Source organism: Primulina huaijiensis, chromosome 11 (genome assembly GCF_012295235.1).
Source record: "Primulina huaijiensis isolate GDHJ02 chromosome 11, ASM1229523v2, whole genome shotgun sequence".
Lineage (NCBI taxonomy): Eukaryota > Viridiplantae > Streptophyta > Magnoliopsida > Lamiales > Gesneriaceae > Primulina > Primulina huaijiensis.
Window position 1 is genome coordinate 20,689,481 of NC_133316.1, and position 12,901 is coordinate 20,702,381.

General features: G+C 35.9%; 1 protein-coding gene across 2 annotated transcripts; it reads right to left on the reverse strand.

Moving 5' to 3' along the window:
- Positions 1 to 202: 202 nt before the first annotated feature.
- LOC140987878 (uncharacterized) lies at positions 203 to 10,219 on the reverse strand. 2 transcript variants are annotated; one of them, XM_073456597.1, is made up of 14 exons: positions 9,861 to 10,219; positions 9,428 to 9,540; positions 8,441 to 8,537; positions 8,229 to 8,353; positions 7,616 to 8,123; positions 5,150 to 5,335; positions 4,575 to 4,868; positions 4,133 to 4,285; positions 3,558 to 3,712; positions 3,090 to 3,195; positions 2,072 to 2,998; positions 1,711 to 1,789; positions 834 to 1,163; positions 203 to 646 (listed from the first exon to the last, which is right to left on the reverse strand). In XM_073456597.1, the coding sequence occupies exons 1-14, from the start codon at positions 9,963 to 9,965 to the stop codon at positions 450 to 452; spliced, it is 3,375 nt and encodes a 1,124-aa protein (XP_073312698.1). In that variant the 5' UTR covers positions 9,966 to 10,219; the 3' UTR covers positions 203 to 449. The 2 variants fall into 2 exon arrangements, with proteins under 2 accessions (XP_073312698.1, XP_073312699.1); XM_073456598.1 differs by lacking the exon at positions 9,861 to 10,219 and adding an exon at positions 9,217 to 9,339.
- Between the last annotated feature and the right edge of the window lie 2,682 nt (positions 10,220 to 12,901).

The following is a 12,901-nucleotide window of genomic DNA, read 5'->3' on the forward strand; positions in this document are numbered from 1 at the left end:
TATGATCTCTCAACTATACTCGCTGAGAGCGTGTACAAGTCATTCACCCTGGTTCACAGGAGTAACCACAAAATGAGATTCTTCGGTTAAAAAATGGAACATTCTTTTATCATAAAAGGGTAAAAACATACGAGAAAGGAGGTTAGACAATCCTAGTGTTCTTTAATTCTTTGGTCATTATTCACATAAACGATTATCCAAATACAAGTCAAAATTGAAAACATCACACAATGACACGTTTTCAAAAATCTTCCCAATAAAAGCAACTACATGAGAAATCTACTTTTATTTGGAAATTTAAACAAATGATCAACTCTCATATTTGACAAAATATCTATATTAATTTTAGCACATATCTTATCAACAAATGAAAACTCGATTCGAACTTCTTGGCCTAATACTGCATTCTACGCATACATCTAGTATGGAGTAACCCGTTTGTTGTTGTCCTAGCTCGCCTCTCCCTTGTTTGTCTTCTTGGTTTTCTTCTGTTTCTGCTTCAGCTGAGTTAGCCCTGCTGCTGAAACCTTCGAGTTACCCATCATAGCTGCAACAAGTTCAGGATCTGTGCACGCCTTCATCAGTTCTTTCTCCCTGCTCGAAGCCTCGGGCATGTGACTAAATAAATTCATGGCAGTCTTGGCCGCTGCATTATTGAAGAATCAAATAAATATAAAAATGCTAGGAAAGGTACCAAAAATGGCAAAACTCAATAGCATAAAGGAACAGTCGTTTGGTTATTTTGGAAATGTACATATTTCTATCTAAGAACTCAAATAAACAGGGCAAGCAACAAACAATCAAGATGAAATGAAACTTCTTTATTTAAGTACCTTTTCCTTTCTTCAGTGATCCTGGAATTATCTTGACACGGTATTTATATGATTGTAAAGCATTGTAAGGACCACAAACTGGAACAGAATACAATAAGACATCAACAGGAAGGGGATTTCCAGTCAAATAGTCCACATCATTTAGTTTTTCCTTCTCTTCATCACCGATTTCATGAATGTCATCTTCTTCCATGGTTACCCTGTCCATTTCACTGGTACCCCTATCTATCCTACTATCTGGTTTGCTCAGCCCGGTTTCTTCCAGATGCTCAGGACAATCTCGAGACATATGACCCGCCTTCTTACATTTATAACATATCTTTGAAGCATCTGTGCAGGTGTTGCAAATGAGAAGGGAAGTATTAGCTCCTTATTCCCATCATCAAGAATATGGCACATCAAAGCAAAACAATCGAGTAAATCATGGATGCGGATTAGACGAACGGTGCTATTATCAATCCAAGATGAACTGAAACATATGAAGATAATACCGCAGACATGACCACAACGGCCAAATAAATGAAATTACTCATAAGTAAAAAACTTAGGATGGACTCGATCAAAGTACCTAAGAAGTTTAGAAATGACCAGAAAAATAAAATATGGTAGATATGATTAAAGAAGTACACAGATCTCGTAATATCATTTCTTATACTTTTTGAGTGCGAAAAGCAACTCTAAGGGAGTAGGCAGCATAACATGTACATTCCTGACATTATTAGGCAACAAAACAAACAATCTGCAGTTCGAACTTCTGATGTTATTCTCTGAATGTACATTTAAAGAGAAAAAGAAGTTAAACATGGTATCAACATCAGTTTCAAGTAATGAAGTTGTCAGAAAGTCAACGAAACAACAGTTCCTCTCATTTTATTACCCGTAACAAGTTTGGCTTCTGTTCCTGGAAGGACTTTTTCATTCTCAGACTTTTCAACATTCCTTGATTTCCCTGCAGCCTGCGGATTAATTTGAACGTCAGTAAACTAGTGATTTAAGAAGTGCTCATGTTAGTGCTAGTGTCTTTCATGTTCATTTGCAAAAGATTGACTAATTTTTCCCCCTCTTTCAACGTAATCAGAGAACTAAATTCTCAGTAAGGCGTAAGCAAGCAAGCAGTTTCCTAACTATTTCTGACATGCTTATGAAATACAAAAGGTCAAATGAAACAGAGATTCATGAGAAACCTATAGTGAAAATAAAATGACAGTTAAGGTTGATATTAAGCCAGTAGTACATACAGCCAACAGAGCCATTCTAATGAGTCGTTCCTCCTCGTCTTGGTCAGCGTATTTCTCCTTTATCTTCTTCAATTTCCCTTTCTGTCCACGACTTATTTTTCCCCTAATCGGCTTTGAACTTTTAGTTTCATTGTCTGGCTGGCTTACCAAGTTGTGATCTTCTGTTTCTTTTTCATGTTCAGCAGTTGAAATTTCAGGACCATCTTTATGACCTTTCTTAAGCTTTCTTCTTTCTGCTTTTGAGATGTAAGGTTTATCTCTCTGCATTGCCTTTGTCACCTCATGGTGATGCTCGCTCACCGATTCCTCCATAGAAGGGAGCCCATAATACCTAGTAGAAGCAGTAGCAGATCCGAGCTCAAGGGCTTTATCAATGAGGTCTTCCAGATCTTGTGCAATAGTATTAGAGGTTTTGTCATCGTATAATTCATCATCATGTACAAAATTTACTGCACTAGTAGATTCATCAAAGTTGTCTCGTGAATTACTGGTTACTTCAGAAATATTCAAGCCATTGGCAGAGACCACTTTGGAGACTTCCTCCCCTGAGAGTCTATCTGCTGACAAATTCAGAAGTCCTGAAGACTCGACCTTTTCTTTTAAGACTTCCTTCTCAGAATCAGAATCAGAATCAGAGCAAGATATTTCTTTGAAGGGTTCAGTTTGCTCCATGTCGATTATTCCTTCCTCTTCACCCTTTACCCTCCTTTCATTCAGATGAGACCCCAGAGAACTCTCATCCAAGCGAAATAAAATTCCAAAACCCATTATTAGAGGATGAGGTGGAAGAAAATTCTTCTTACCACGAATCATGAAGCTTCCAACAGTAAGATATTCCCCAGTGGGAGCTGTTTTACTGACCTGGTGGGGGTACACCCACCAAGCACTAGTCACAATCTTCGAGTCCCAAGCTTGGCTATGGCAGACCTATACCACAAAAAGAGATGATAAGCGCCTATTCCCCAAATCCAATAGACGAAATCAGATATTTCACCATGAATATCTACTTTCATCTTACTGTGAAACATCCTGCTTGGTTCAAAGTAAGAGGGGGTACAGGGCTTTCAGGTTTGTGATTCTTGATCACAGTACTAGAAGCACCATGGAGATCTGCGTGAACGTATCTGCTTAACCATAAACAAGCAAACAACATTAACTCTATTAAATTGAAGCCAAATTGTCAGATGTGATGAAAGCTTCAAGCAAGTCCAAAATAAACACATGAAAGAACAGCTGACGAAAAACAAAAGGATAGGGAATCTACTCGTGGACGTATTCCATCATATTCAAAAGGCCATACATAACCTCATACCACAGAAGTTAGATCTTTTGATGCCTAACATCAATCAGACAAATAATATAAAATCATCATTCAGCAGCAGAAAATCTTGTAGAACATGAAAAGATTATAACTCAAACTTCTTGACAAAGAGATAGCTTCTGCAAAAGTTCATACAATGTATACCGAGATTTACTTAATACTCACAAATCTCCTTTGGACATATATCGCTTGACTATCATCTCATTTTGTTGGGCGTCGCGTCCACTGATAACCAGATAATTTTCACTGCTGATGAACCAATTGAATTTTTCAAACCAGTGAACCTTACGCATGTGTGAAATTGTGGCGATTGCTTTTTCCTGGAAATTAGATAAAAGGAAAAGTATAACACCTCATAGAGATTAGAGATGGAAATAAACTAGGTAGATACATAAGTTTGAAAAAGAAAAGTAGACAACTATGGACAATTAGTTATAAATTAGCAATCCTTACTTTCGTTGTATCGGTTTCCACTCTCCACATACCTCTCATATGAAATTATGAAACATAATATTTAGAATAATCAAAGTCTCGTTTCTTTGTTTCTATCCCATTCCACATCATCTTTATATCGATAAATATGGAGTACATAAACTTGATCAATATCCATACTGTTGCAAGAAAGCAGTCAGAAATCTCAACTGTTAGTCTAAAAAGAAGTTAGAAATTAGCTTAATTAGATTGGTATCTAAACAATTAGACTAATAGAAGTATTAAAATTCACTGAAGTCAGCAACCACCTGTGAAAGTTGCTGGCGCGTCTTTTTTTCAGCGGCTTTGAAAGCTTTCTCATGTGCTGTGATGGTTTTCTCCTGTTTATTCTCCTGTCTCTTCTTCTGCTCATAATAGCGCCGGGAATTAGCATGTGCTGAAAGTGCAAGATCAACTTCTACCTGAAAAGGAAAAACAAACAGCATCAAGGCACTTGACAGATGTTTTTTTCTTCTGCTTTTATCTAAGGGAACATTATGTATGTGGGGGATTGGTTAACAAAGAGGCAACTATGACAAATGGTACGGACATCTTGTAAAAACCCCAAGTAAAGATGGCGAACGTAAAAAGTTTAGATTTGACTAGGGTGGTCTGTTCACGATTAAGAAGATGTCCACATATTTATATCAATGCCTTGCTAAGCTGAAATGCCATAGGTTTAAGGAAAAAACGCACTATTAAATTAGATACCTTGTCCACAGGCCGTGTTTTATCATCATCATCCATTTCATCAAGATTGTTGCTCAGAAGAAGTGTCACGCAATTTCTTTCAAGATGCAGCTTGTCAATGAGGCCAGCTACAGGGTTTCCAGATTTCTTCTCCTCTTTCACCATACGAGCCAAATCAACCCAACTCATCCCATTTGCAAGAGCTACACGGACTGCTAAGATGGCAGCATCCACGTCTTCTAAATTATATTCTATCAATTCTGCCGTTTTGACACACTCTTCAACCTCTCTCTTAAGTGCATGTACACGGCTTTCCTGAGACATCAAGGTAAAACTTTTAACACCATAGGCAGAATTTGGTATTGACTACTACAATACAAAAACAAGCTTTTCTCGATTTGGGTGTATCTTTACAGTATACTGATCAAATTTTGAGAAATGGTGATGAAATTTCAGAGTGCATGCGTGATAAAGGTAAAAATCAAAGAAAATTAAAGACAACAGCATTGGTTGCACAATGTCTAGATGTTTAAATACCATAAATGCAAAAAAACATGAACAGAGCCTCAATCGTATACATAGAGTAAATGATAAACCTGATCAGATTTAATTCTATCAAGTTTCTGAACAGCAGAATTTTCTTTAGCCTTTTGTTGTTGTTCCACCCGCTGGCTTTCGATTTTGCTGTAAAATTCATCTAAAGCTGCATCAAATGTCTCAAACTCGATGGAATCTCTTGATTTGAACTGGTTTAGCAACAACGGGCAAAATTCATCAAAGATCTGCAGAAGGGGGAACCCATCAATCATAAACAGACAAATTTTTTTTTGATCGAAAACTATGATTTTATTATAATAATAGAGATTTTTACAAGGAAAGGGAATGAGCAATCCGCAAGACACCTCACAATTTAGGGAAGAAACACGACAACTACGCTATCGTCAGGAGCAAATAAATTTCTAATCCCTAACTAGATCTGAGATAAGCAGGTGATTAAACACTGGCATCTTTATCGTCCAAGTCGCAACTATGAGTTTGATCTTCTCTCAAACGTCGTCCATCGACTCCGATTTGTCTGTGAATATTCTATTGTAGCGCTCCAACCAAATTGACCAAAAAATGCAGTGAACTACGAAGTACCAAAAGCTCCTAATTCTTCTTTCATTAAAAAAATCCTGGTTCCATAAGAAACAAGTCATGTGACTATCTTGGAAAAGTCCATTCAAAACCCAGCTCTTGCAGAACTTTGATCCAAATACCAGTCGTGAAGGAACAATGCAACAATAAATGGTCTTATTCTCCTCTTGCTTCCAACATAAACTACACCATTGTGGGCATAAGGCGTAGTTGGGCCAACGTTTTTGCAAAGCATCACAAGTCGGCAGTTTCCCCAAAGCCACGATCCACAAAAAAACTTGAACCTTATGCGAGATAGGTACTTTCCATATGTTAGAGTAGTACATGAATAAAGGGAAGTTGGAAACCGGAAAGAAAGAGACGTAGAAAGAACTAACAGAAAAAATATCGCAAGACTCCCCCAACCATACCCGAACATCCATCCGTGCCCAAACTCAACCTAATTGTATCTAAGACCCTAATAGAGTGCTGAACTCACCCAATTCGACGTCATTTAACACTCTTCTGAAACGCACATCCCATTGGAAGTTGGAATTACCCTGAAGGTCAACGACAGAGAAGAAGTGACTAATCAGTTTGTTAATAGAAGAGGAAATATGAAAAAGAGATGGAAAACGCTCTTTGAACGACAAAGCCCCCGCCCCCGCCCCCCAACTATCCTCCCAAAAACGAATGAGATTCCCCTCTTTGAGCTCCGACCTAATCAACTGATGACAAGCCGTATAAGAACGAGAGATAAATTTCCAAGGACTTCTAAAGGTCGAGTTCTTAGACGGCCCCACATCCCACCTGTTGTCTTGAAGACCATAAATGCTTAAAATAACTTTTTTCCACAAAAGATCTCTTTCCAATGAGCATCTCCACCACCATTTCCTTATAAGCGCCTTATTCCTCATATGAATATTCCCCAAGCCCAGACCTCTCCTGTCTTTAGGTTTACAAACTTGTTCCCAAGCAATGACATGGCAATGTGCCTCCCTATCGGCTCCGTCTCACAGAAAATCCTCATCAATTTTTCCATTTGTTTTGCTACCCGGATTGGCACTTTAAAGAGAGATATAAAATATATTGGCATCGCGCTTAACACAGCCTTATCAGTGTTAGACGACCGCCTCTTGAGAGAAACTCCATTTTCCAACTTGCAAGTTATTTGGACATTTTTGAAACCATGGGTTCCCAAAATTCAAGATTCCACGGGTTGCCTCCCAACGATGCCCTTGGGAGAGGATTTTTCTTTGCAAAAAACCCCTGGGAGAGGACTTTTCTTTGCAAAGAAAGATGATCGAAGACTGCATGCATTCCCTGATGCAAATTGAGCATGTTGTACAACTGATCGAAAGTCAACCTCAGAGTATTGTACATTTGTTTGGAGGAATCTAGTAACCTCACGTAGTAAGAAACAATCAGTTGTTGCGAGAAGTAGCGCAAGAGCAGAGTTCAGAATAATGGCTCATGGAATGTGCGAACTAATTTGGATAAAATAATAATGAATGAACTGATAATGCAGTATGATGATCCTATGCAAATTTATTGTGACAAGCAATCAACCATCAGCATCACTCACAACCAAGTTCATCATGATCGAACCAAGCATGTTGAAGTAGATCGACACTTCATTAAAGATAAGTTAGATGCAAAGATTATCATTGTTGAACATGTGTCTACTTACTCATCAACTGGCCGATCTCGTTACAAAATCAATGTCAGAAGAAACTCATGAATTTCTTGTTGGAAAGATTGGTTTAATCAACATATATAACCAAGCTTGATGGGGAGTGTCGATTAGGATCAAGTCTTGTAAAAAATATTCTATTTTATTTAATAGGGTAGTCAGATCTTTTAAGTTTGGTAGGAGACAATAATATATATTTTTTCCAATTTCTACAATTATGAAGAAAAAATTAAAGATCAAAACATTGACATACAGCATCATCATTTTTTCCCAATATCTTGTGCTGCATCAGAATGTATCCTTTTGGAACTTTCTCACCAGAAATAACCTCTGATAGCCAATCCTCAAAATTCATTACAGCTTCAGTCAGAACATGAATGGAATTATCATCCATTTTGAATTCTTTATGTAATTTTGTGCTAGGAGTCAAACCAGCATCTAGTATGATATGTTCCGATAAAGCTGGTCCATAACCCAGTGCTTCCCCAAGAACAACTTTCAGAGTTGTTTGTTTGGCACGTGTATTGTCATTCTTGTTTGTCCCAGCAGGTTTCGAATTCTTTTGGGTACTGGGCTTACCCGTGGAGGCATTGCAACTGTCATTTCCATTTTCACAATTATTTAAATGTTCATCTTTTTTCTCGTGCACCACAGATTCGAAGGCTGCCTTGAGCTTCTCCCTAGTTGTACGCTCAAATACTCGAGATAGTTCAACTGGATAACGATGTCGCGACATGATAGAAATTCCCTTATTGTCATCCCTGTCAAGAAAAATTAGTACACGAACTATCAGCATCCATGCTTACACAGCAAAATTCAATGATGATGATGAAGGATTTATGCAAAAACACATTAGATTTGTCAACCTGTGTGAACGCAGTAGAGTCAAGACAGTAAACTCAGAATCTGTGAGAAGAATATTCCCTTGGGCATACAACTCCAAAATGACGTAGTGTGCATTAACTCCAAGTCCAAATTGAAAGAGTATTATCTACATACAACTTTCAACTTTATGAAACCCTTCTAAATCTTGAATATTTTACACTCATTGATACCTATAGAAGCCAGTAATGCATACCCTATCATAGCCAAGTTGCCGCACATCTTCAAGCCGTCTTGTTCGTATGTGTCTCCTCAATTTCAAAGTAAATCCCGAGGGGGTATTACTTTTGTCCCTGTGTGGAACAAGAAAAGATTTTGATTTTCAGGATATAAATATTTATTCCCATTAAAACTGTTATTTATGTGTGTAAATTATATCCATTTGTCACAAATAAAGTATCAAACACTAAATCATCTAACAAGCTTTCTATACTAGAACCAACCGAAATGATGAATCCTCTTTTCTCTGGTTACCAAGAGTCATACACCAAACGAACACATTTTTCTCTTTCCATGGTACACTTTCCACTTATTTCATATCTAGCTCTCACAGTTCTACGTGACAAAAGACAGAAACATTAACCCAGTCCTCTAAGTTATAACTTTTATTTTTTTGGATAAACATTAACCCAGTCATCTAATTTATAACTTTTATTTTTTTGGATAAGAAACAATTAACCCAGTCATCTAAGTTACAAATCACACTACAGCCCAGCTGCAAGCACATTCACTTCACACAAATATAGCTTTTTCTCCCTTCTAAATTTAATGCATAACCGCATCGCCCTTGCAAAAGCGTACTATTAAAGTACATGGCATTTTGGAAATTTGAGAAAATATAAGAAATCATACTTCATGCCTCTAGCAAGTTCATTGATCCACATAAAAGAGTTTCTTTAAAACTGAGGGCTAAGGCATACAGTAGGAGTGACAAAGAAAGATGTAGAATATTCAGCAAAAGAACTTTTCTACCAGAACTAGGCAGTGGAAAGCAATCTCAGACCACTGCTTAGATGGGTGGCCAATGGTCTTTTTAAGGCTAAACTTTCATCTTCCTATATTTCCTCATTTCCTGCACTATCGCAGTTGCCAGGCCTGACGTGTATGCCCCATAAAAGTTCAATCACACCGTGAAATACTGTATTGCACCAAAAGAAATGCATGAGATTCAGTAGAATCATACCTCATATACACCGTGGTATGTAATCTAACACCACTCTCCAACAACAGCAGAACCTTCTCACTCTCCCCGGACTCTGTCACTCCACTGCTACTCATCAGCTTAAACACATATGTCTAACAAACATTTCGCACACATTAACAAACATAACACAAGAACTTAAAAAACTGAAAAGTATAACAGATTTCTTTAAAAATAACTAAAAGGTTGGAAGAAAACTCAATTGCAAGTTGTATTGTTCCAAGGGACAAAACCCCGACCATCTGTATAATTCCATCTAACACAGGGGATACTAAAAAAATCACTTTTTATGTAATTCTAACTATCATAAGGGGGAAAACTCAATTTTTGTATAGTCACAACAAACAAGAGGGGGAGGGACAAGACTCTAGAGAAAGGAACAGACGCAACTGAGTACTCTCCTACGTAAAAATACCTTTGGAGAGAGATCGTATACATTGGAACACCGCATGCCGATCAAGCGGCGGAGGCACCTGACCTCCGCCGCCACGTCGGCAGTATTCATTCGGACCTTCACCATTTTCTTCTCGTATAGGCTCTCTTTTTCAAGAATTTAATCTTCAATCCAGCACCCGATACAAGCAAGTCGGCGAGTAGATGGTTAATCCAACGTCAAATAAGGGTTTGACGCGATTGGGCAGAGATTTCAGCTGTTCAGTTGTGTATTTCTACCGGCAGTGTCAGAGACCGGAGAACCTTTAAATGGTAGTGTGGGAATATTACAGTTTAACCCCTACAGATGTTTGATTTTATCAACTCGCCTCTTCGTGTAATATTTTTCCAAGCAAAATGGAAGCTAGTATTTGGGATTTGGTTGTATGAGTAATCCTCCGACCTCAAGCGATTCAACACAAATAAATCAATTATCAGATAATGGCTTTTATTAATATTGGACTAATTGGAACACTCCATTTTATGTTTAATTTATTAACATTCATCTAATAATTTCGATTTTTAAATTGGTGAGACGATGTTGTACGAGATATGAATTTTTTATTTCATTCAATAAAATAAAATTATATATAATTATATAAATTAAAATTTATAACTTACTAGTACATGTAATTTAAAAAAATATTAAATAATTATTAGATGAATCTTTTACGAAGAATTTGTTCTAGCATCTTCATAAAACATCGACATTGCACGTCATTCAGCTTTAAATAGTTAATATTTTTCTCCATAATCTGATCTTCACACTTCATCTGTCTTCTTTCATGCTCACTCTCCGTTATTATGTTCTTTTTTGCTAGATATTTCTCAATTTTTGTGTAATACTCTCTTGTTAGAACAACATTTGCATCCTCTATTACATAATATTGTCTTTCTCTCTATTTACGCTTTTATCCTTCTTTTTTTTTGTTCAAATCCACCACGATTGGATCTTTTGTCCTTTTCTTTTCATGGTCTTTTCTAAGACCTTCATTCTCATTGGGCTAATGATTTTGCTCACTTCCTGCACATCGTCACGTATAGAGGGTATGAAGAAAAGAGATAGAGAGATTCTCCTTCAATATTATTTAGATTATTGGTAGCATGCATCGGAACTCTTTTAATTTTTCCAAATAACTATATCTTTCGTTTTGGTTGCTCCCTTGTGACTAAGTTTTCTTATCAGATCATGAACTCTCATACTAAAATGAAAAATTCTAATTATGAATTAGTTGAATTTCAATTAAAATAAAATATTGACAATACTTATCATTCTGCTTTGGTTGATCATCCAAACAATTCTCATATTTTTTTATTTTTTATTTATTTAATAGAGATCATATTAATATTTTTGTCCATCTAACATTTAAAAAATTTTAAAAATAAAAACAAAAACAAAAACAAAAACAAAAAAAAGAGTACTTAATCGAGCGGAGACTCTCCGTACAAAGTTCATCCCCATTCATCGCACATGAAAACATCCACGAGCGATATCATCGAGCATTGGAGGCATGCAATTCATCCCACAATTTCATGCCACACTTAAACATGCCCTAAGCAGTTAATGTTCCATCCTCACACCAAATTAACGATGCTTTAAATCAATAACTTAGTATGATGACATTGTTTTCTTTATCTAATGAAAAACAATTATTCGATATACCTATTTCGATTATGTTGTTTATAGTGACGATATTATTCAAGAGATACCAACTATGATTGATTGGATAAAACTATATGTAATAATTCGTTAATTGTTTGATGTGAATGTGATCTAAAAATGACAATAGCTCCATCACTTGCAATCATATCAATTTCTTTCTCTCTAAAAAAATTGAAAGAGAAGGTTGTTTGATTCTCTGATTTGAGGATATATATATTATAAATATGGGGTAATAAGTCCATTTAAATTATTTAAGTGGGTAATTTATTTGTCTATTCCACTTAATTATATGTGGATCAAAATTAGTATTTACTAAAGGGTCCACGCATTTAAAACCTAAACTAGCTTTCCCAAAACTCTATAAATAGGTAGCAAATCCCAAAGTTCTCATTTTACTCTATAAATGTTTCATATCAGATAGTGTTTGTAATGCAAATGAAAATACCAAAAGATTGTCTGAGCTTGTTGTTGGTCAACAATTTCTTATCAATCCTTCACTTTGTGGATCTATTTCTTTACCAAATAATTCATTCAATGTTTTTATAGCCGAACCTGATATCGAATCAGTCTACTTTAAAATAGTATTTCCATCGATCAGACCGGAACACTATTATATCTTATGAAATAATAATATAATATAGTAATAATATATTTTAAATTCTAAAAAACTTAAATGTGTATATAAATAATGAAAATATATGTTTATCAAAGTTTAAAAAATCAAATAAACTCTAATAATACTAAAATAATATTTTTAACATAGTTCAAAATTCAAATATTATATATAAACAAAAAAAAATTCAAAAAAAAAAGTGAACAGATCCAACTGATTTTTAATCGGTTAACCAATTCAATTTATCGGTTAACCAATTCAATTTGATCGGTAAAACGGTTTTTGGTGGTTGTACGGACAGAACATGCGACGGTTTCTCTGTCGAACCAATCAGTCTGGTCCGGTTCTAAAAACACGAATTCAGTCTTCTCTTTCACATAAATAAAATCATTCCAAATTTGTTATTTTATCTTAGTTATCAAATAATTCAATTGATTATTATAATTTACAAGAATAAATTCAGATCTAGACATCGCTATGATTCCATCTTTTGGAAAAATAGTACGCGGGTTGTCGCTTGATAGGCGCTGCAAAGCCACATTGAATTATCTTTATAACTACAATACACACAATATTTTAAACGCCCATCACAATCAATAAGAGTTAGATGATAACAATTCCTTTTTCCGACTAAAAAAAGTAACTTACATATTTAGGACGAAAACGACAGTAATATAATAATAATTTGGTACTTGTTGTAGACATTGAAGGTAAGTTGCTACAAAAAATTATTACACGTAAATAAGAC